General features: G+C 38.2%; 1 protein-coding gene across 4 annotated transcripts in view; it reads right to left on the bottom strand.

Moving 5' to 3' along the window:
• CLASP2 (cytoplasmic linker associated protein 2) overlaps positions 1 to 25,416 on the bottom strand; it is a 189,340-nt gene that overhangs the window by 72,194 nt on the left and 91,730 nt on the right. For all 4 annotated transcript variants that reach the window (XM_082637540.1, XM_082637539.1, XM_082637537.1 and 1 more), the window contains exons 13-18: positions 21,632 to 21,702; positions 18,724 to 18,783; positions 17,460 to 17,537; positions 16,319 to 16,486; positions 14,038 to 14,093; positions 12,796 to 12,969 (exon numbers count right to left, since the gene is read on the bottom strand). In XM_082637540.1, the coding sequence (XP_082493666.1) occupies positions 12,796 to 12,969; positions 14,038 to 14,093; positions 16,319 to 16,486; positions 17,460 to 17,537; positions 18,724 to 18,783; positions 21,632 to 21,702 (607 nt within the window). The remainder of the gene's footprint in view (positions 1 to 12,795; positions 12,970 to 14,037; positions 14,094 to 16,318; positions 16,487 to 17,459; positions 17,538 to 18,723; positions 18,784 to 21,631; positions 21,703 to 25,416) is intronic.

Below are 25,416 nucleotides of genomic sequence, written 5' to 3'. Positions count from 1 at the left end.
CATCTATTTTGGAAACTTTGCTTTGTCATTTGGATTTTAGGAGCAGTTTGTCAATTTCTATAAAAAGGCAGCTGGACTTTTGATAGGGATTGCATTGAATCTGTATGTCAATTTCCCATCTTAAAATTAAGTCTTTAAATAACCTGTGTGTCTTTCCATTTATTTAGAGCTTTAAATTCTTCTCTAACAATGTGTTGTAGTTTTTAGTGCACAAGTGTGAAATAAAACATATATATGTGCCCAATTCTTGGCACAGAGCTCCTAAAACCCTTGTAATTTCTCAAGTGGGGCACAGAGCTCCTAAAACCCTTGTAATTTCTCAAGTGGTAAGAGCACTTGAGTACCTTTTTCTCTAATATTTGCTCCTTGACCCTGGTACCTGACAGAGCTCCTAAATCCCTTGGAATTTCCTGGGTGATAGGAGTGTCTTTTGTTCTAATAAGGCATTTCCTGGTGGTCTCCTCGACAGCCTCAGGATGGGGGATGGTCACCAGAAAGATGAAGCCATGATTAAAAGCTTGGAATTTTCAGCCCCATCCTCCATCCTCTTGGGAAGAGTTGTGAGGCTGGAGACTAAGTTAATGATCAATTATGACTATGTGATGAAGCCTCCATAAAAATGCCAAAAGCACAAGATTCAGAGAGTTTCTGGGTTGGTGAACACACCCATATGCTGGGAGGGTGGCACACTGCAACTCCACAGGGAAAGAAGCTCTTGGGCTTGAGAGCTTTCCAGACCTCGCCCCCTGTATCTCTTCATCTGGCTTTTCATTCATACACTTTAATATCCTTTGTAATAAACCAGTAATCTAGTAAGTAGACTGTTTTCCCAAGATCTGTGAACCACTCTAGCAAATTAATTTAACTCAAGGAGGGGGCAAGGGAACCTGTGACTTAGAGCCAGTTGGTCAGAAGCACAGGTAACAACCTGGACTTGCAATTGATGTCTGAGATGGGGGTGAGTGGGGGCGCGGGTCGTAACAGACTAAGCCCTTAACCTGTAAGGTCTGTGTTAACTATGGTTAGGGCCACAACTGAATTGAATTTTAGGACATCTAGGTGTTGTCTGAGAAATGCTTGATGCGAAAATCCCACACATCCGGTGTCAGCAATATTATGAGTGTAAGAGTAAAGGAGAAACATAAGAGTGGTTCATCCTAGAGAAGTCTTACACTTCTTTTGTTCTATCGATTCCTATGTACAATGTATTATTCTTTTTTAGGCTATTGTAATTGGAATTGCTTTTTTACTTTATTTTCAGGTTGTTCATTGCTAGCATTTTTTAAAAAGGTTTATTATTTTCTTTTCTGACTCCATCAACTATTTTAATTTTATTTTATTTTATTTATACAGCCAGTTCTTATTAGTTATCTATCTTATACATATTGGTGTATATATGTCAATCCCAATCTCCCAATTCATCTCATCACCACCACGACCCCCGTTCCCCGCTTTCCCCCCTTGGTGTCCATACGTTTGTTCTCTACATCTGTGTCTCTATTTCTACCTTGCAAACCAGTTCATTTGCACCATTTTTCTAGATTCCACATATATGAGTTCGTATATGATATCTGTTTCTCTCTTTCTGACTTACTTCACTCTGTATGAAAGTCTCTAGGTCCATCCACGTCTCTACAAATGACCCAATTTCGTTCCTTTTTATGGCTGAGTAATATCCCATCGTATATATGGACCACATCTTCTTTATCCATTTCTCTGTCGATGGGCATTTAGGTTGATTCCATGATCTGGCTATTGTAAACAGTGCTGCAGCTAACACTGGGGCACATGTGTCTATTTGAATTATGGTTTTCTTAGGGTATATGCCCAGTAGTGGGATTGCTGGGTCATATGGTAATTCTACTTTTAGTTTTTAAAGTAAACTCCATACTGTTCTCCACAGTGCCTGTATCAATGTACATTCCCACCAACAGTGCAACAGGGTTCCCTTTTCTCCACACCCTCTCCAGCATTTGCTGTTTGTAGATTTTCTGATGATGCCCATTCTAACCGCTGTGAGGTGATACCTCACTGTAGTTTTGATTTGCATTTTCTCTAATGATTAGTGATGTTGAGCTTTTCATGTGCCTCCTGGCCATTTGTATGTCTTGTATGGAGAAATGTCTATTTAGGTCTTCTACCCATTTTCTGATTGGGCTGTTTTTTTAATATTGAACTACATGAGCTGTTTATATATTTTGGAGATTAATCCTTTGTCCACTGATTTATTTGCAAATATTTTCTCCCTTTTTGAGGGTTGTCTTTTCGTCTTATTTATAGTTTCCTTTGCTGTGCAAGAGCTTTTAAATTTCATTAGGTCCCATTTGTCTATTTTTGTTTTTTATTTCCATTTCTCTAGGAGGTGGGTCAAAAAGGACCTTGCTGTGATTTATGTCATAGAGTGTTCTATGTTTTCCTCTAAGAGTTTTATACTGTCCGGTATTACATTTAGGTCTTTAATCCATTTTGAGTTAATTTTTGTGTATGGTGTTAGGGAGTGTTCAAATTTCATTCTTTTATATGCAGCTGTCCAGTTTTCCCAGCACCACTTACTGAAAAGACTGTCTTTTCTCCATTGTATATCCTTGCCTCCTTTGTCATAGATTAGTTGACAATAGGTGCATGGGTTTATCTCTGGGCTTTCTATCCTGCTCCATTGATCTATATTTGTTTTTGTGCCAGTACCGTATTGTTTTGACGACTGTAGCTTTGTAGTATAGTCTGAAGTCAGGGAGTCTGATACCTCCAGCTCCATTTTTTCCCCTCAAGATTGCTTTGCCTATTTTGGGTCTTTTGTGTCTCCATACAAATTTTAAGATTTTTTGTTCTAGTTCTGTAAAAAATGCCACTGGTAATTTGATAGGGATTGCACTGAATCCATAGATTGCTTTGGGTAGTATAGTCATTTTCACAATATTGATTCTTCCAACCCAAGAACATGGTATATCTCCCCATGTGTTTGCGTCATTTTTTTTTTTTTGCAGTACGCGGGCCTCTCACTGTTGTGGCCTCTCCTGTTGCGGAGCACAGGCTCCGGACGCGCAGGCTCAGTGGCCATGGCTCACAGGCCCAGCCACTCCACGGCATATGGGATCTTCCCAGACCAGGGCACGAACCCGTGTCCCCTGCATCGGCAGGTGGACTCTCAACCACTGCGCCACCAGGGGAGCCCTGCGTCATTTTTGATATCTTTCATCAGTGTCTTATAATTTTCTGGGTACAGGTCTTTTACCTCTTTAGGTAAGTTTATTCCTAGGTATTTTATTCTTTTTGTTGCAGTGGTGAATGCGATTGTTTCCTTAATTTCTCTTTCGATCTTTCGTTGTTAGAGTATAGGAATGCAAGAGATTTCTGTGCGTTAATTTTGTATCCGGTGACTTCACCAAATTCATTGATTAGCTCTAGTAGTTTTCTGGTGGCACCTTCAGGATTCTCTATGTATAGTATCATGTCATGTCATCTGCAAACAGTGACAGTTTTACTTCTTTTCCAATTTGTATTCCTTTTATTACTTTTTATTCTCTGACTGCTGTGGCTAGGACTTCCAAAACTATGCTGAATAAAGAGTGGTGAGAGTGGACATCCTTGTCGTGCTCCTGATCTTAGAGGAAATGTTTTCAGTTTTTCACCATTGAGAATGATGTTTGCTGTGGGTTTGTCATATATGGCCTTTATTATGTTGAGGTAGGTTCCCTCTATGCCCACTTTCTGGAGAGCTTTTATCATAAATGGGTGTTAAATTTTGTCAAAAGCTTTTTCTGCATCTATTGAGATGATCATATAGTTTCTATTCTTCAATTTGTTAATATGGTGTATCACATTGATTGATTTGCATACATTGAAGAATCCTTGCATCCCTGGGATAAATCCCACTTGATCATGGTGTATGATTCTTTTAATGTGCTGTTGGATTCTGTTTGCGAGTATTTTGTTGAGGACTTTTGAATCTATATTCATCAGTGATATTGGCCTGTAGTTTTCTTTTTTTGTGACATCTTTCTCTGGTTTTGGTATCAGGGTGATGGTGGCCTCGTAGAATGAGTTTGGGAGTGCTCCTTCCTCTGCAATTTTTGGGAAGAGTTTGAGAAGGATGGGTGTTACCTCTCCTCTAAATGTTTCATAGAATTTACCTGTGAAGCCAACTGGTCCTGGACTTTTGTTTGTTGGAAGATTTTAAATCACAGTTTCAATTTCATTACTTGTGATTGGTCTGTTCATGTTTTCTATTTCTTCCTTGTTCAGTCTTGGAAGGTTATGCCTTTCTAAGAATTTGTCCATTTCTTCCAGGTTGTCCATCTGATTGTCATAGAGTTGCTTGTAGCAGTCTCTTATGATGCTTTGTATTACTGCAGTGTCTGCTGTATCTTCTCTTTTTTCATTTCCAATTTTATTGATTTGAGTCCTCTCCCTCTTCTTCTTGATGAGTCTGGCTAAAGGTTGATCAGTCCTGTTTATCTTCTCAAAGAACCAGCTTTTAGTTTTATTGATCTTTGTTATTGTTTTCTTTGTTTCTATTTCATTTATTTCTTTTTTTTTTTTTTTTCTTTTTTTTGCGGTATGCGGGCCTCTCACTGTTGTGGCCTCTCCCGTTGCGGAGCACAGGCTCCGGACGCGCAGGCCCAGCGGCCATGGCTCACGGGCCCAGCCGCTCCGCGGCATATGGGATCCTCCCAGACCGGGGCACGAACCCGTATCCCCTGCATCGGCAGGCGGACTCTCAACCACTGCGCCACCAGGGAGGCCCTATTTCATTTATTTCTGCTCTGATCTTTATGATTTCTTTCCTTCTAATAACTTTGGATTTTGTTTGTTCTTCTTTCTCTAGTTCCTTTAGGTGGTAAGGTTAAATTGTTTATTTGAGATTTTTCTTGTTTCTTGAGGTAGGATTGTATTGCTATAAACATCCAATAGGTTTTGGATCATCATGTTTTTGTTGTAATTTGTCCCTAGGTATTTTTTGATTTCCTCTTTGATTTCTTCAGGGATCTCTTGGTTATTTAGTATTGTTTAGCCTCCATGTGTTTTGTGTTTTTTACATTTTTTAACTGTAATTTATTTCTTCTCTCATAGCGTTGTGGGTGGAAGAGATGCTTGATATGATTTCAATTTTCTTAAATTTACTGAGGCTTGATTTGTGACCCAAGATGTCATCTATCCTGGAGAATGTCCCGTGTGCACTTGAGAAGAAAGTGTAATCTGCTGTTTTCAGATGGAATGTCCTATAAATATCTATTAAATCTATCTGGTCTATTGTGTCATTTAAAACTTCTGTTTCCTTATTAAGTTTCTGTCTGGATGATCTGTCCATTGGTGTAAGTGAGGTGTTAAAAGTCCCCCACTATTATTGTGTTACTGTCGATCTCCTCTTTTATAGCTGTTAGCCTTTGCCTTATATATTGAGATGTGCCTGTGTTGGGTGTGAATATAATTGTTATATCTTCTTCTTGGATTGACCCCTTGATCATTATGTAGTGTCCTTCCATGTCTCTTGTAACAGTCTTTATTTTAAAGTCTATTTTATCTGATATGAGTATTGCTACTCCAGCTTTCTTTTGTTTACCATTTGCATGGAATATCTTTCTTCATCCCCTCACTTTCAGTCTGTATGTGTCCCTAGGTCTGAAGTGGGTCTCTTTTAGACAGAATATATATGGGTCTTGTTTTTATATCCATTCAGCGAGCCTGTGTCTTTTGGTTGGAGCATTTAATCCATTCACATTTAAGGTAATTATCGATATGTATGTTCCTATTACCATTTTCTTAATTGTTTTGGGTTTGTTTCCATAGGTCCGTTTCTTCTCTTGTGTTTCCCACTTAGAGAAGCTCCTTTAGCATTTGCTGTAGAGCTGGTTTGGTGGTGCTGAATCCTCAGCTTTTGCTTGTCTGTAAAGCTTTTGATTTCTTCATCAAATCTGAATGAGATCCTTGTCAGGTAGAGTAATCTTGGTTGTAGGTTCTTCCCTTTCATCACTGTAAATATATTGTGTCACTCCCTTCTGGCTTGTAGAGTTTCTGCTGAGGAATCAGCTGTTAACCTTATGGGAGCTCCCTTGTATGTTAATTGTTGTTTTTCCCTGGTTGCCTTTAATAATTTTTCTTTGTCTTTAATTTTTGTCAGTTTGATTACTATCTGTCTTGGCATGTTTCTCCTTGAGTTTCTCCTTCCTGGGACTCTCTGTACTTCCTAGACTTGGGTGGCTATTTCCTTTACCATGTTAGGGAAGTTTCCGACTATAATCTCTTCAAACATTTTCTCAGTTCCCTTCTTTCTCTCTTCTCCTTCTGGGACCCCTAAAATGTGAATGTTGGTGCATTAAATGTTGTCCCAATCTCTTAGGCTGTCTTCATTTCTTTTGATTCTTTTTTCTTATTCTGGTCCGTGGCAGTAAATTCCAGCATTCTGCCTTACAGGTCATTTATCCATTCTTCTGCCTCAGTTATTCTGCTATTGATTCCTTCTAGTGTATTTTTCATTTCAGTTATTGTATTGTTTATCTCTGTTTGTTCTTTAATTCTTCTAGGTGTTTGTTCTTTAATTCTTCTAGGTCTTTGTTAAACATTTCTTGCATCTTCTCAATCTTTGCCTCCATTCTTTTTCCGAGGTCCTGGATCATCTTCACTAGCATTATTCTGAATTCTTTTTCTGGAAGGTTGCCTATCTCCACTTCATTTAATTGTTTTTCTGGGGTTTTATCTTGTTCCTTCATCTGGTTCATAGTCCTCTGCCTTTTCATTTTGTTTATCTTCCTGTGAATATGGTTTTCATTCCACAGGCTGCAGGACTGTAGTTCTTCTTGCTTCTGCTGTCGGCCCTCTGGTGGATAAGGCTATCTAAGAGGCTTGTGCAAGCTTTCTGATAGGAGGGACTGGTGGTGGGTAGAGCTGGGTGTTGCTCTGGTGGGCAGAGCTCAGTAAAACTTTAATCTGCTTGTCTGCTGATGGGTGGGGCTGAGTTCCCTCCCTGTTGGTTGTTTGGCCTGAGATGACCCAGCACTGGAGGCTAAAGGCTCTTTAGTGGGGCTAATGGCGGACTTCAGGAGGGCTCATGCCAAAGAGTACTTCCCAGAACTTCTGCTGCCAGTGTCCTTGTCGCTGCAGTGAGCCACAGCCACCCCCCGCCTCTGCAGGAGACCCCACAACACTAGCAGGTAGGTCTGTTTAAGTCTCCTATGTGGTCACCGCTCCTTCCCCCAGATCCTCATGCGCACACTACTTTGTGTGTGCCCTCCAAGAGTAGAGTCTCTGTTTCCTCCAGTCCTGTCGAAGTCCTGCAATCAAATCCCGCTAGCTTTCAAAGTCTGTTTCTCTGGGAATTCCTCCTCCCTTTGCCAGACCCCCAGGTTGGGAAGGCTGACTTGGGGCTGAGAACCTTCGCTCCAGTGGGTGGACATCTGTGGTATAAATGTTCTCCAGTTTGTGAGTCAACCACCAAGTGGTTATGAGATTTCATTTTATTGTGATTGCGCCCCTCCTACCATCTCATTGCGGCTTCTCCTTTGTCTTTGGATGTGGGGTATCTTTTTTGGTGAGTTCCAGTGTCTTCCTGTCCTTGACTGTTCAGCAGTTATTTGTGATTCCGGTGCTCTTACAAGAGGGAGTGAGCACGCGTCCTTCTACTCCACCATCTTCTATTTATTTATTTATTTTATTTTTGGCTGTGTAGGGTCTTAGTTATGGCACATGGGATCTTCACTGAGGCATGTGGGATCTTTCATTGTGGGGCGTGGGCATCTCTAGTTGTGCCACATGGGATCTTCATTGAGGCATGTGGGATCTTGCATTGTGGTATGCGGGCCTCTCTCTAGTTGTGGCGTGCAGGTTTTCTCTTCTCTAGTTGTGGCGCGCAGGCTCCAGGGTGAGTGGGCTCTGTAATTGAGGCACGTGGGCTTAGTTGCCCCACGGCATGTGGAATCTTAGTTCCCTGACCAGGGATTGAACCGGTGTCCCTTGCGTTGTAAGGCGGATTCTATACCACTGGACTACTAGGGCAGTCCCTCATTGCTAGCATTTAGAAATACAATTGATTTTTGTATATTGATCTTATCTTCGGTAACTCTACTGAACTATTAATAAGCTCTAATAGTTTTTTTGTGAATTTCCTAGATTTTCTATATATAAGACCATGTTTTCTACAAATAGTTTCAGTTCTTTTCCAATATGGATACCTTTTATTTCTTTTTCTGGCCTAACTGACCTGGCTAGAACTTCCATGATAATGCTGTTAGGAAGGGCAAGAGTGGAAATCCTTATCTTGTTCCTGATTTTGGGGAAAGCATCCAGTCTTTCCCCATGATGTATATACTACCTGTGGATTTTTCACAGATGTTCTTTATCAGGTTCAGAAAGTTCCCTTCTATACTAGTTGAGTATTTTTACCATGAAAGGGTGTGGGAATTTGTCAAATGCCTGTTCTGCATCTACTAAGATGATCATGTGATTTTTGTCCTTTATTTTACTATACGGTATATTATATTGATTAGTTTTCATATACTGAAATAATAATGCATTTCCAGGAAGGTAATGTTTCTACCACAGAAAAGTTTTATGAAAATTTAAAAGCACTAATCAACCCATTGCTGACATCTTTGTAAACATCTCTGTCCAGTCCTATATATAAGAATGTTCATGAGTATTATTCATAATAATAAAAAAACAGGAAACAACCAAGATGCCCACTAACAGCAGAACAGAAAACTAAATTGTGATATATTCATACAATAGAATATTGTACACAGAAATACAAATAAATGAACTTTAGCTGCATGCAACAACATAGATGAATCTTAACAAAAAAACAAACAAAAAAACCCATCTTTGTCCAGTCTTTCATCTATGTATAATTTTATACAAAATAATGAAAGTATCACACATTGCTTGGTAGGCCATATCATCTGATCTTGGCTAAAAATATGACTTGTTGGGGCTTCCCTGGTGGCACAGTGGTTAAGAATCCACCTGCCAATGTAGGGGACATGCGTTCGACCCCTGGTCCAGGAAGATCCTACATGCCATGGAGCAACTAAACCCGTGCACCACAACTACTGAGCCTGAGCTCTAGAGCCCTCGAGCCACAACTACTGAGCCCATGCGCCACAACTACTGAAGCCCGAACGCTCTAGGGCCAGCGTGCCGCAGCTACTGAGCCCGCGTGCAGCAGCAAAGACCCAATGCAGCCAAAAATAAATAAAAACTTTTTTTAATTAAAAAAAATATGACTCGTTAATGGCTGTATGGTATCTGTAAGCATATACCATAACTTAATCCCTCCCTCTTTGTTACACATCAAGGTTGAAGCTAATACATCTATTTTTAGAAACATAATGAATATTCCTTTTATTTCTTGGCATAATTATCTATAAACATTGAATTACTGGCTCAAAACTCTCAACATTTAAAAAAGCTTCATGGGTAGTATTAAAATGCCACTCAGATAAAGTATTCCATGATTACTTCACATCAGCACTTTTAAACACATTCTTTATGAATAGTAGGCACTAACCTTAACTTTCTTGCTGCATTTACCGGTCTTTCAGTTTGCATCTGTTTGATTACAGTGGAGATCCAACATCTGTTTGGGGGTTTTGAGGGCAATTTTGAAATATGCTTTTCTTGATATATGTAAAATTTTTTTCTATAAAAATAAGCTCATCTGTTTCTCATAGACTTATAAAACTTGTTGACATTTTAGTTTTTTTGTAGTATTGGCAACATTTTTTTCCCTTTTAATTTTCAGTCACTTGATTTTATATTTTCACACTTAAGATTTCAATCCTAAGGGATTTTCCCTCATGGTTTTCTGGCTCTTTATGCTTAGAAATTTCTTCTCCAATCTGAGATTACATGAATATTCAACTACTATGTTTTTGTCAAGATGCTTTATATTTTTGTTCAACTTCTTAGTTATCTGGAATAAACTTTTATATGGTATGAAACATAGTTCTAACTTAATTTTGTACCAAATTGTAAGCCATGTGTCTAAACACCATTTACTGTATAATTTATGCTTTCCTCATTGAATGCAGCTATGCCACGTTTATTATGTACCACATTCACACCTAGAATCTCTGCACTTCCTATTGTGTTCCAATGATCTGCCTGCCTAGTGTTCCCTGAGTACTACCCAAGAAAAAGAAAAATGAAGCACAAAACAGAGATAAATAATATGGATAACCAATCTCAAACTTTTAAGATTGATGGATATAAAAAACAAACTCTGAATAGCTTTGGAATATATATTTAAGCTTTTTTTTTTTTAAACATCTTTATCAGAGTATAATTGCTTTACAATGGTGTGTTAGTTTCTGCTGTATAACAAAGTGAATCAGCTATACGCATACGTATATCCCCATATCCCCTCCCTCCTGCGTCTCCCTCTCACCCTCCTAATCCCACCTCTCTAGGTGGTAGCAAAGCACCAAGCTGATCTCCCTGTGCTACGCGGCTGCTTCCCACTAGCTATCTGTTTTACATTTGGTAGTGTATATTTGTCAATGTTATTCTCTTACTTCGTCCCGGCTTACCCTTCTCTCTCCCTGTGTCCTAAAGCCCATTCCCTACGTCTGTGTCTTTATTCCTGTCCTGCCCCTAGGTTCATCAGGACTTTTTAGATTCCATATATATGTTAGCGTACGGTATTGGTTTTTCTCTTCCTGACTTACTTCACTCTGTATGACAGACTCTAGGTCCATCCACCTCACTACAAATAACTCAATTTCGTTTCTTTTTATGGCTGAGTAATATTCCATTGTATATATGTGCCACATCTTCCTTAACCATTCATCTGCTGATGAACACTTAGGTTGCTTCCATGTCCTGGCTATTGTAAATAGTGCTGCAATGAACACTGTGGTACATGACATTTTTTTTTGTTTTTTTTTGCAGTACACGGGCCTCTCACTGCTGTGGCCTCTCCCATTGTGGAGCTCAGGCTCCAGACGCGCAGGCCCAGTGGCTGTGGCTCATGGGCCCAGCCACTCCGTGGCACGTGGGATCTTCCCGGACCAGGGCACGAACCCGTGTCCCCTGCATTGGCAGGCGGACTCAACCACTGCGCCACCAGGGAAGCCCCATGACTCTTTTTGAATTATGGTTTTCTCAGGGTATATGCCCAGTAGTGGGATTGCTGGGTCGTATGATAGTTCTATTTTTAGATTTTTAAGGAACCTCCATACTGTTCTCCATAGTGGCTATATCAATACACATTCCCACCAACAGTGCAAGAGGGTTCCCTTTTCTCCACACCCTCTCCAGCATTTATTGTTTGTATATTTTTTGATGATGGCCATTCTGACCAGTGTGAGGTGATACCTCACTGTAGTTCTTATTTGCATTTCTCTAATGATTAGTGATGTCGAGCATCCTTTCATTTGTTTGTTGGCAACATGTATATCTTCTTTGGAGAAATATCTGTTTAGGTCTTCTGCCCATTTTTGGATTGGGTTGTTTGTTTTTTTGATATTGAGCTGCATGAGCTGCTTGTATATTTTGGAGATAATTCCTTTGTCAGTTGCTTCATTTGCAAATACTTTCTCCAATTCTGAGGGTTGTCTTTTCATCTTTTTTATGGTTTCCTTTGTTGTGCAAAAGCTTTTAAGTTTCATTAGGTCCCATTTGTTTATTTTTGTTTTTATTTCCATTTCTCTAGGAGGTGGGTCAAAAAGGATCTTGCTGTGATGGATATCACAGAGTGTTCTGCCTATGTTTTCCTCTAAGAGTTTTATAGTGTCTAGCCTACATTTAGGTCTTTAATCCACTTTGAGTTTATTTTTGTGTATGGTGTTAGGGAGTGTTCCAATTTCGTTCTTTTACATGTAGCTGTCCAGTTTTCCCAGCACCACTTATTGAAGAGGCTGTCTTTTCTCCACTGTATATTCTTGCCTCCTTTATATAAAAATAAGGTGACCATATGTGCGTGGGTTTATCGCTGGGCTTTTTATCCTGTCCCACTGATCTGTATTTCTGTTTTGTGCCAGGACCATACTGTCTTGATTACTGTAGCTTTGTAGTATACTCTGAAGTCCAGGAGCCTGATTCCTCCAGGTCCATTTTTCTTTCTCAAGATTGCTTTGGCTATTCGGGGTCCTTTGTGTTTTCATGCAAATTGTGAAATTTTTTGTTCTAGTTCTGTGGAAAATTCCATTGGTAGTTTGATAGGGATTGCACTGAATCTGTAGATTGCTTTGGGTAGTATAGTCATTTTCACAATGTTGATTCTTCCAATTCAAGAACATGGTATATCTCTCCATCTGTTTGTATCATCTTTAATTTCTTTCATCAGTGTCTTATAGTTTTCTGCATACAGGTCTTTTGGCTCCTTAAGTAGGTTTATTCTTAGGTATTTTATTTATGTTTAAGCTTTGATTATGATTCAGCTTTGCGGTTTTCCCAGATTTCCAAAAGGCTTTAACTTCTTGGTAAGGGAAGTGAAGTAGGAGAAAGAGAATGGAGAAGCTGGGTACAACACCAAACTCCCTTAGTATTCAGCAGTTGGATGTGGCTGTAGTGCAGAACTTTGAAAATTCTATATGCAAATCATGGAATAAAGAATTGTTCCTTTGATTAAGATGGTTAGTAGGACAACAGGGGGAAAAGTAGAAACAAGGTATCTCAGATACCTCAGAACTACATTGCAAGGACAGAATCATATAAAACATACGGACTATCCTTAACTAGCAAGAATGAAATAGAAATGATAAAGATATCGCCATCATCCATCACTGAAATTGATGATGATTCACTGCTTCCCTGAGACCAGGGAGAAAATGTTGTACAATTTCTCATAGTTAGCTATCTTACCTAGTGATGCGTAGGAACCTGCATTCAGGGCACCTGCACCTAACCGCCCACTTCGTACAGACTGTCCAGCAGCATGATGTGCCTTGGCACCAGCAGCAGCATTCACATCAATATCACTTCGTGAACGCTGTAGGCTTCCTGGAAGGGAACTGGGTTTGCTGCTGCCTGCTGATACTATGAAAAACAAAGCAAAGGTAACCTATATTATTTCAATCACTGCAAATGGCACAAAAATTATATAAACTTGAAATCACCATGAGATTAATCCATGATGACAAATGGTCAAAAAGGAAGTAGTGGCCAAATGGATACTAGAAAGTACTTTAGAGTATTTTAAAATCAGAATGCCTCAGTTTCAATGCTGTCACAACTAATTCTTCTTGGACAATTTTCTCAATATTTCTCTGCCTCATTTTTCCCTTTCATAAAATGGGAAAAATAACTATACTTTGTAAAGTTCATAGGACTGTTTTATAGATGAAAGGATGATGTTTATGATTGATTCATGAAAATGAAGCACTGTTACAAGATAAATAGATGACAGCGGGGCTATTTTTTAACTATAAGAATGATGCAAGTAGAACTAGCCTGGGAATAGAATAATTCAGAAAATAATGCAGGTACTGCCACTCTTAGGTAATGCCAATTAAGTTATTAAATTTCTGGTCTCTAGTTTTTCCGTTTTAATGAGGAGTTTTATAAACTCTGAGTTATGACCCATTAATAGGCTGTGAAATCAACTAAGTGGGTCATGACTGCATTTTAAAGAAATGAAACACAGTAGAAAAGAGAATGCATCACAAGTAAGGGTAAGTAGGCTTCCTGGAACTTTGGATTATACTATATATGTATACTTATATACAATATACTACACAGCATATGTATATTGTATGTATATAATTATATACACTACATTGTATATATGACATGTAGTATATGTATATGGTATAGAAACACAGGTACAGTATATAGGTGTGGTATTTACTATGTAAAATAATTTTCTCACTGTGAGTCATATTAAACCAGTTTAAAAGCTACTGCTTTTAACTGTTTAGCTTTAAAACTGTTCTAATGTGCTTTTAAAACTTCTGAAGTGTAACTCTGTGTTTTAAACTTTTCAACTCTTGATATGACCCAGAGTGAGAATATCTTTTTACATAGTAACTTTTACTTTATTTATAAAGTCACTTTTACTCTATTAAGTAAAATATGCTATGACTCTTAGTTAAAAAGGCAATTTACCTCTTCCAGCAACAGTTGATGGGTTTGCTGTAGACCACTTGGAAGAAAAAGGGCGGCTGCAAGGTAAAAAGAAATACTTTTAGTAAGACGACATAATTTATCACTCCTCTGACAAAAATTAATGAAATACCATTGAGTTTTCCGAAGAGTTGAGAAGTATTTCTGATTTCAATTTTCCTTTTACAAATCACTTTAGAACAGTTGTTGTCATATATCAATGGTATCTAAGTTAGCTGTGAAGCAAAAATGAAATAACTAGCATTGAATAAAGACTGTAAGCTCTACAGAAACAGGGACCAGGTTGCTGTTGTTCACTCTGGTCCTCAGCACACACTACCACAGGGAACTCAATAAAAGCACTCTCCAACACTTCTATTCTGAGATATTTTACTTAGAAGGAGAGAAAGGTAGTATTATTGCTAGTACACAGGGAATTCAGTGTAACCAAGGCCTGTCTCACCGAAGTCATAATGGTTGTGGCCATTGGTAACTCATGCAGTTACCCTGTAGGTATAACACCATCTATAGCAGTTCTATTAAGTATTACTGCATGGGGCAACAGAAACAAAGCTAAGGACTACTGCTGAGGATAACATGTATGATTATAAAGCAAAACACCTAGAAACAACTCAAAGAATCCACTGCCTCCTTTAATATCTTTTTTGATTATTTATCTTTAATTACTGTGGTACTCTGAAGCCCATAAATAAATATCTAAGTATGTGAGAGAGTCTGGAAAGTATATCTATGTACATATGTATCTATCTATCTATCTGCCATGCTGTGTGGCTTGTGGGAGCTTTAGTTCCCTGACCAGGGATTGAACCCAGGCCCTGGGCAGTGAGAGCATGGAGTCCTGACCACTGGACCACCAGGGAATTCCCTGTCTACAAATTTTAAAGGTAAGGGGAAGAGAGGTTAATGACAGAGTGTTGAAAAACATTCTTTAAGTTATTATTATCAAATGGTAAATTTGGTAGTTGGTTATTAAACCCAGTATTATATTATTTTTATAACTGTCCCCTAAAATTGTTACTCTAATAGGTTGAGGCAGACCACTTGAAGTCCACAGATTTTAAAGTTGTTTGTTTATGTTTAAAGATGTTCTACTAGAGTAAGAAAATATCTTGTTTAGATCCTTGTTATTCAAAGTATGGTCCATAGACAAAAAGCATTGACATCACCCGGGAGTATGTAAAAAATGCAAAATCTCAGGTCCCATCCCAGATTTACTGAATCAGATTCTGCATTTTAACATGATCTTCAGGTGATGCATATACACTTTAAAGTTTGCGTACAGTAAATCAAAGTAAAGGGAAAAAAAGCAACAAAGCTCATTTGAGGTGAAGGATTTATCACAAATTTAAAGAGAAGTTTAAATAGATAATTATTCCTACAAGAATTGTTTTTTAAAATCAAATCATATCTGCTTTTACTCTGAAAACATGTTTAAGTCACTGAACTTTTATTTAGTACAGTACTCACAAGACCCTGTGAGTGCTTCCTTGAATTTTGTGCCCTAGGTGCCTCCCAGTCCCAGTTCTGTACCAGAGAGCTGCAAAGGCAAACAGCAATCTTTGTGGGGTTAAGGTCCTAAAGAGACAGGAATTACAGGGAGGTAAACTGAGATTCTGTGAGCTGCTCTCCCCTGGGGAAATCTTCAGATAGTTGTGGCCACTGCTAGGTAACTTAGCAGTCTCATAGGGCTAGAGAAACAGAAAATAGGGGTAAGCCAAGGAAGCAAGGGTTTGAGGTAGCCAACATAATGATGAGTGGAGTTACAGAGAAGTGAGTCAGATACTAGATAATTTTGCCCCCTTGAGGGATTTGCTGAAATCTTGAACTGTGCAAGAGGCGAGGAAAGAAAGCAGTGGAGTTTTTACCAGTCACAGTGCTGTGTAAGAGTTCTGAAGATGACTTCTGAATCTCCGTTATAATTCTTCCACTACAGTGCCCTAGAAATGGGCTTCTTACTATATTGACTATTTTCCAGGTATTAAGAAAAGTATACAAATTAATGCTTTCCAATCTTTTTCACAGACACGTACGTATTCAAACAAAATTTGAATCCCTATACTCTTTACCTAACTTCTTTGAGAAGTTATACAAGTATGTAATCCAACCCCTGAGAAAACAGACCAAAGAAAATAAGCACATTCAGTCATCATTCTTTCAAAAAGGCTTCAAGTAAAAGCAGTCAGATATTCAACCATCCAACTTAAGGAACTTTGTGGAGCTGGAGAGACAAATAAATCAGTAATTATCATCTATATGACCTTACTTGAGACTTTCTTGTGAGCTAGATGAGGACCTGTCTGATTGTGGAAGAGATGCTACACTGCCAGAACTCTTTAAGTAAGTTTGAAGACTCTTCTGATAAGATGGCTCAAGGGAATTATACAGTGTTTCAGCTTCACCAGGAAAGTGGTTTCTAAGACCCATGTAAGTCCTGTAAAACAAATGAACAAACAACAAAAAGTAATAACTTTGCATTATTAGACATTAACTGTAAAATGTGTATGTTCAAGAAGAACAAAGGTTTTTAAGCCCATAGGTTTTTCTTTTTTAATTTTTAAATTTATTTTTGGGTGCATTGGGTCTTCGTTGCTGCACGCAGGCTTTCTCTAGTTGCGGCAAGCAGGAGCTACTCTTCGTTGCGGTGCACAGGCTTCTCCTCGCAGTGGCTTCTCTTGTTGCAGAGCGTGGGCTCTAGGCACGTGGGCTTCAGCAGTTGTGGCTCGTGGGCTCTAGAGCTCAGGCTCAGTAGTCGTGGTGCACGGGCTTAGTTGCTCCTCAGCATGTGGGATCTTCCTGGACCAGGGCTCGAACCTGTGTCCCCTGTGTTGGCAGGTGGATTCTTAACCACTGTGCCACCAGGGAAGTCCCCCATAGGTTTTTAATACACCCACAATGTGCCAAGTAGAATACTTTCTATATTTAACAAGTTTTGGTAGAAAGACGGCAAGCTTTTGAGAAAAGGAGATCTCAGTTCAAAAGCTGGTTGTAATCCTTAGGGTCTGTGTGGCTTTGGGTAAACTCCCAAATCTCCAAACTTCAGTTGCCAATATAAGCACCTTTGTGGGATCATTTTAAGGATTAGAAAATAACATATACCTACTGCGCTACACAGTATCAGGTACATATTAAATGTTCAATAAATTAGTTATTTTTATTCACAGCAAAAGTGAGTATGTTATGATGGAACGGGAATACTGTTGAATGTACAAATGACAATGCTAAGTGAACTGTTAAGACACCCAGTACAGATTTAATGGAGAAAAATCAACCTCCATTTTACTAAAGAGTTAATCAAATAGAGTACTTGGGACACTTAAATGATATTTTCATTCTCCCAATATAATTCCTGTCAAAGAAAAGACCAAAGTATGTTTAAACTGTCAAAAAATACATTATAGACTTACTTTCTTGCCTCCACTCTGGCCTCAGCATCAGCATCATGAATTCCCTTCTTAATAGTTTCAACCAAGACGGCTGCATGTCTATAAAATAAAACACCTTTAGGTTCATGTGTAAACTATGTATTTCACCATAAATGATACTGCCTATACATTATGCATCAATCACAAAGGGGCAAGGGAGATAAAAAGATAATTAGTACACAATAATAAATCTAAGAGTGCAAGATTTCCTAATAGTCCATCCCATACATTTCATTCATGTATGGTTTGCTTCTGACGAGTCAAACACTATAAACCTGGACATAATTATTTTTAGATGAAGTCCAGACATATAGCACTCAAATCTCAAATTCTTTATGAATTAAAAAAAACCTTTTGTGTGGATCCTCACTAATCTACCAATGTATAAAATTATTTGCTAATAGTACGATCAGTTATAATCTAACCAAACTGAATAGCAGCTGCCACAAAAGAACTTAAAGAAAATGTGGAATTATGTCATGCCTGCAGTAAACAACAAATTCTATTTTTTAGAAATGGGTTATGAATAGATTTAATGATTTCCATGAGAATGGAAAATCAGCAACGTGTTCAACATAAATGCATGTATATCCCAAGCTTCAAACTTGAAATTAATGAGAAATACAGCCATGCAAATAGCCAGTGACCAACATTTTCCTCTTGTTCATCTCAGAGCTTCATTAGATGCTGCCCAGTCTATACTTGACCAATGACAACTGACCACTAGTGTGGAAAAACTTTCCAACAAATCTCTCTCACCTTTTTTTTAATGGCCACGCAGCGAGGCTTGCAGGATCTTAGTTCCCTGACCAGGGATCGAACCCGGGCCCTGGCAGTGAAAGCGCCAAGTCCTAACCACTGGACCACCAGGAAATTCCTCTTTCACTTTTTAAATCTCTTTCCTCTGAAAGGAAGTGCCTTTCTTCTATCTTAAATCATTCATTACTTGATTAACTGCACCTCAGGAAACCTATCTCACGTGACTAGAAATACATTTTAAAATATTTGCCCAATTTAACCTGGAATACCTTATATAACCCATTTACTAAGAGACCCACACTCACCCCACAAAGAAGAAAATCATAGCTGTAATGAATAAGAGGAGCACCACAGCTTTAAGGCAAAATCAGTGCTAATAACTTTTAAAGCAAAATGAGAAATAATGCAAAACCAGTCACATCAATTTCTAAAGAACCGGTAACAATGGGGAGGCGAGGGTGGTGGGAGAGGAATAGTCAATGCATACCTTTCCAATGAATGAGTCTGCCACTCCTGTAACAACAAATCTAAAAATTCAAATGAACGCCTGAAAAATAAAAGTTAATTATAACTAAATGTCATAACATTATATTAAGTTATATTAATTTATAACTAAATGTTAATTAACACTTTCTTCTATAATATTCCACTTTGCCCCCTAAATTAAAGCATAAGACATGTTTTTAGATATCTTTACTGTCAAATAATTAATTAATTAAAAAAATAAATTTCTTTATTTATTTAGTTTTGGCTGTGTTGGGTCTTTGTTGCTGGGCGCGGTCTTTCTCTAGTTGCGGCAAGCAGGGGCTACTCTTTGTTGCAGTGCACAGGCTTCTCATTGCGGTGTCTTCTCTTGTTGCGGAGCATGGGCTCTAGGCACGCAGGCTTCCAGAGTTGTGGCTCACGGGCTCAGTAGTTGTGGCTCACGGGTTCTAGAGTGCAGGCTCAGTAGTTGTGGTGCACGGGCTTAGTTGCTCCGTGGCGTGTGGGATCTTCCCGGACCAGGGCTCGAACCCATGTCCCCTGCATTGGCAGGCAGATTCTTAACCACTGTGCCACCAGGGAAGTCCCACTTAACTTATTTAAGGCTCCAACTATTCCTATGCTTAAGAGTTCAAAAAGACCTTAAGGGTTCCCCATAATTTTAACTTAAAATGTTTGTCAAATATACAATTTAACTTAATTTAAAAGATATTTACCAAACACCTACTGCATACTAGAAACTGAAGATATACAATGGTGACCAAGAAAGCTGGGATGGACCTTCCATTTCTACATTTGTTCCCTTAAATATATATATAAATGATTCTTAATCAAGTATTTGGTGTTTTCTCCTTAGCCTTCTGGTTCTTAACTTCTTCAACTGTCTCGTTCTTGAGCTTTTGTTCTTCCTTGGCATCTGACGACACAGCTCTGCTCTGTTTTTCTTCCTTTATTAACACTTTCCCTCCACCTACCCTTACACAGGTGCTCACCTCGTTGGTGCTGATCTCAGCCCACTTCCCTTTTATAGTCTTTTCTTGGACAGTATCACCTGTACCCTTAGCTCTATCAGCTGTACTTCTCACACCTAGTCCTTTATCTCCAGCACTGGTTCTTCAATTCAGCCATTAAGTCAGAGTGTCAACCAGTCACAGACATCTCTACACAGGCAGTGAGTGTCAACTCAAACACTACATATTGATACAAAACAACAAATTTAATTCTTACCCTCTCAATTCTACTCTTGGAGCCCATATGATACAGATTAGAAAAAAGAGAAACATGGAAGTTAAATTAATTTGCCCAAAGTGATAGAGCACCGCCTTAAACCCTGGCATTCTGACTCTACAGATCACAGTCTGAAGCACTTGACATCACCTTCTTCATCCATATCCAATTATCAAGACTCATTTCTATATGTGAAGTCTCCTGAATTTATTGAATAAAACCTCCTTCAATCAATTATCATAAATACAGCTCTAGTTCGGACCCTGCCTCTCTTACATGAGCTGTAAGAAGTCCTACTTAATTAAACCAATGCTTCTCACTGTCCCTTTTTAATTGCTGTTCACAGCTGAAATAAAAACTAGGATGGATGACATTACCTCCTCACCAAAAACTGCTAATGGAACAATATCAAAATTTCTCTTCCTGACATTCAAAGCCCTCTATACTTTGACTTCAACCTATCCCCTTCTTCCCCTCAGTCAGCCTCTTTTCCTACTGAATCCTCCCATTTATCATGTGTTCTGGCCTCAGTGGCCTGTCCAATGGCTCTGCAGCACACAGCATAGCTTTCCATCGCTGCGTACATTATTCCCCACTCTCTTCCCTTACAGGTATTGAATTGCTCCCCATTTTCAAGGTAATTTTCTGATGCATTTCCTGACTTCCTCTTCTCTGTCACATTCTTATTTCTCCAATTACCATTTTCTTCAGTGTAAGACAGAGATTGGTAAACCTTTTCTGTAAAGGGCCAGATAGTAAATATTTTAGGCAGTAAATATTTTAAACTTTGAGAACCACATAGTCTCTATTTTACATATTTTTCTTTCCCCCTTTTTAACTACCCTTCAAAAACGTAAAAAACAGTCTTAGCTTGTGGGCCATACAAAACTAGACTGCTGGACAGATTCGACCAGTGGGCTGTTGTTTGCCGACCCCTGACATAAGAGAGAGGTAATTAAACAACTGTCCCAAAACTCCGAATCACTTACAGGTAATAATGATGTCTTATTTTTCCTAACATTCAAAGTACTTAAATAAACATATTTATCAAACAAAAAAGGGGCAAGAGTTCTTTACAATTTTCTTAAATATCCAATGCACAAATCTTGTTTTTGCTGTCTTTATTATTCCTGGAGATAGTGATGATATTAAAGATTGTAGAAACCATAAGGAGAGAGATACTGACAGACTGACGTGTTATGGCTGCATACTCTGTGCCAAACACTATGTTCAATTCTACCATTGTGTTTCTCATTTAACCCTCACAACTCCATGGGGTCTACATTATTAGCCCCACTAACATACGAAGACACTGAGGTTCAGGGCAGTTAAAATAACTGCCTGAGGTAGGACAATCAGTCACAATTGTAGGACTCTAGGTAAGGGCTGACTCTAGACTCCATACTCTCTGAAAACCAAACAACTAGTGGCCCAAATAAACCAAACCTTAATAGGATAAAACTGAGAAATGTGCATAGTCATAATAAGCACTTCATTCCTTTTTCCCTTATATAACATAAAAATTATGTTACATTTTATGTTAAATTTATGTTAAATGATTTAAAAATTTTAATAAGGTTTCTAGAAGGCAAGAAATTGATGACAACTAATTTTTGCACCCAACTAAGAATTAAACATAATGCAATATTCAACATAAACCTACAGTAAGTTTTTTCAAAACTTACCTCCTTACAGGAACTGATTTTGATGTGCAATTGCTTGTTATTAAAGGTATAAGTCTGGGTACATGAGTATGCTGAAAAAGATATTTTAGAAGAGGTTGAAAAATACTGTGTACTTTAGATAATCTCTTATTCTATTTGCCTCGCATTCAAGTATTTAGCTATATTAGAACAGAATAAAAATACCATAAAATCAGATTTTGAAAGAAATTAAGACCAGTCAAAAAGTTTCCCCAAATTAAAGTAATAGTAATGATATAGTTTCAGAAGGACAGATGTGATTGTAATATTAAATAATAAAGACAAGTTAATTGTATAACTACAGAGAACTGTTAGGACAGTGTACTTTGCGGGGGATGGAGCACTAAGAGGGACCAGGCATGTACTGGTCTTATTTTCTGACGTACTGCTACTGCTGGAGAACACACTAACTGCTATGTCATCAAAGCAGGTTATCAGAGTGAATCTACATAACTACTGTGAATGTACTTTGAAATGGTGATTTTTTTGGGGGGGGGTACGCGGGCCTCTCACTGTTGTGGCCTCTCCCGTTGCGGAGCACAGGCTCTGGACGCGCAGGCTCAGCGGCCATGGCTCACGGGCCCAGCTGCTCCGCGGCACATGGGATCCTCCCAGACTGGGGCACGAACCCGCGTCCCCTGCATCGGCAGGCGGACTCTCAACCACTGCACCACCAGGGAAGCCCTGAAATGGTGATTTTAATTGAACTTTCATCCTGGCTGAACCACAGCTCTCTAGAATTCAGGTAAAGGTCAGTATATACAATCTTCTGGTTTCTATTAGTAATTCTTATGTTCTTCTTTAGTGAAGCAAACACTAAAAAGCTCATAACTGACATAAGAATAAAATAGCAACCTAAGCATATGTATTTGATGTTTTAAATCTCCTATTTTTCTTCTGAGCTAATGGTATGGGTTGGGTTCTCTAGGAGGCAGGCTCTGAGATGGAGTTTAGCGTTCAGGATATTAAGAAGTGCTCTTGGGATCAACACCGGTGGAAGTGAGGAGAAGGAAGCAGGAGTGAGCAGCAGAAGAAATCAATCTGTGATATGGCCCAAGGACATCTCTGCCCAAAGCCGAAGCTTTGGGGAGCTCTGGAGCTAAAATAGTCCTTCAAAGTAGTCTCAAATTGGTCTAAGATAACCACAGCACTATACTTCCACATCAATCAGTTATTAGACATGGGCCATAACCAGGAAGGGGCAAGACCTTGGGAAAGGCAGCTCTCTGCAAGCTGAGGCAATCCTTGAAGAGGCTGGCAGCTGAAGATTGTCTGCCCACATTGCTTCCAGTCCTGGGGAAACAAGTCTTTCAGTGAAGGAGAACGTGAATGGCACATCAGTGTGTGTCACAACTAACTCAACCAAAATTAGAGGGAAAACTTTTTTCAGTTCCTACAGAGGGAAACCACCCACAGACCTGAAGTTGTTCAAATGAGGATAATGCAACACAGTGCTGACCTGCATATTATTTAACTGTTCCATTCAGCGTGGAAGGGCTCTGTGGACCCGGGTCCCTTAGAGCATCCAGAAGAACCCATCCCCAAACATTACTGTGGCGTTAAAGCCCAAGGAGACTCCCTAGCCACAACATACTACATAGGAGGTCTCACCTACCTTCTTCCTCCTCTCTCATAACCTCCTCAAAACCCTACTGCTGACTGATTAACCTACATCCAACACAGTGGCAGGGATGGGGCAAAAGACTAACCTAACTATTGCTACACCATATACGGGGGAGCTATACCAAAGGAAAATAAAAAGTGACCCTCACAATTACAGATGACGCATTCAACCAAACACCAAGTCAGAACCTGGGAAACAAAATATAGAAAACAGGAAATAATGTAAAACAACAACAACAAAACATCCGATTTGTATTTTCAGTGAGATCATAAGATAGTGAGTAGAATTTAAAGGAATTTTTCCTGAGAACATATACAGCTGTAAGACAGAAAACAAAAAAATATTTAGGAAATGATAAATGACAAACAGAAGCAATAAATAAATGATCCATGAAAACTAACATAAATTTAAGGAAACTTCATTTTAGTCAGAAATCTGGCTCCACTGTGTAAAGAAAGCACTAATGAAAGATGATCTACTCCAAGGCCTGCCGTGAGGTAACTCCTGACACAGAGGCTCTTCTATAAAGCTTCCTAAGGTGGTGTTTTGTTTTAAATTAAAAAATCAAATGAGATCTAACTTATTATAGAAACAATAAAAAGTTAAGAAAACAATTGAGTGAAAAGGAGATAATTCTGAGGGAAAAGAAATGTGAACCAAAGTCCAATTTTTGAGTTCTTGTATAAGGGCAAAAAAAGCCATTTTGAAATATGCAAAGATAAATATATATGAAAATTGAGAACACACTAAAATCAAACAAAAATTTTAAATGGGAAGCGTTTCCTAATAAAGATTGGGCAGGAATAAAGGCAGAAAAAAAAAACGCAATTAATTTCAATTGCTGAAAATGAAAATGTCTTTGGCTCAATTTAACTTAATGGTTAAGGGAAAAAAATGACATGAATAAGATAAAATATATACTTTTTAAAAGGCTGGGGAAGTAAAACAGAAGTTTTATTCCTGACACTGACAATGAGTAAGAAACTTCTAAGAAAATAATGAAACAGGTAAGGAGCAAATACAATGAACATAAAACAGAAAAGATAGGAAAGAAAAAATACTATTTCAAGATTGTAGTAGTCAAAAACTTTCACCATACATAAAGTACATGAAGCAAGAATTGTTAGGAAAATAAAGTTGATAAAAATTAGAATCAGAATTTGCCAGATAAAGCAGCTTTTTAAAAAATGAGACCATGAAGAATTTGAATAATAAACAAACTAGATTTAGTAATGAATAAAGTACCCTATAAATGAATTCCATATTTTGCAAATACTAAAAGACTATCTAAATTTATGATGTATTAGGATACTAACAAAATTCAGGTTATTCAATGAAGAAGAAATTGTACAACCAAATCGTATGATCAGAATATCATGAGATTACAAAATGATAAGAACAACAAAAGAACCATCTGAAAATGCGAACAATATCCTTATGTAATTCAAAGAGAAACTTGAAATGGAAATTACAAATGATTGAGAATTATAAAATAAAGAGAATGTGATAAATCTAAATCACTGGATGCTGCTAATGCCAAACTCAGAAGAAAACATTACAATAAGAAAGCATTATAATATAAACAACAAAAACTATGACAAATTATCTAAGGATATACCACAAAAATCTAGGGGAAAAAAAAGAGGTAAGCCACAGCAAGTCAAAGAAAGGAATTAAGAAACATAAATGTAGAAACTAAAGAACCAGACAAAATTAAAGAACCCCAATGGTACAAATAAAACAAACTTGAAGCTTATAAAAAAATCCATAACAATACTTCCAGTAAGTGTTGTTTTTTTTTAAGAACATATAATAATATAATAAGAAAAAATGGCAATATAACCACAGTGGAAGAAACTTTTTTTTAAAAATTAACAGTATACAACCTCATGCCAAAGAGTCTTAAAATCTATATGAAATAGATATTCTGAGAAGACACAAATAACCAAGAATACTTCAAAAAGAGATGCAAGAACGCCCAGTCTAAACCACTAGAAATGTTATTGGATAACTTCGAGTCAGCAAACCCTAATAACAAAATATGTTAAACAACAGAAAAATTATAGAAAATTCTACAAAAGACTCATATTAAGTAAATACCAAAATCTTAATTAGCCAACTGCATCTAGCAGCATCATAAGGT

This window comes from Mesoplodon mirus (assembly GCF_964341445.2).
Source record: "Mesoplodon mirus genome assembly, chromosome: 12".
Taxonomy (NCBI): domain Eukaryota; kingdom Metazoa; phylum Chordata; class Mammalia; order Artiodactyla; family Ziphiidae; genus Mesoplodon; species Mesoplodon mirus.
Note: the sequence above shows the minus strand (reverse complement) of the source record. Positions and strands in the feature narration are given on the sequence as shown.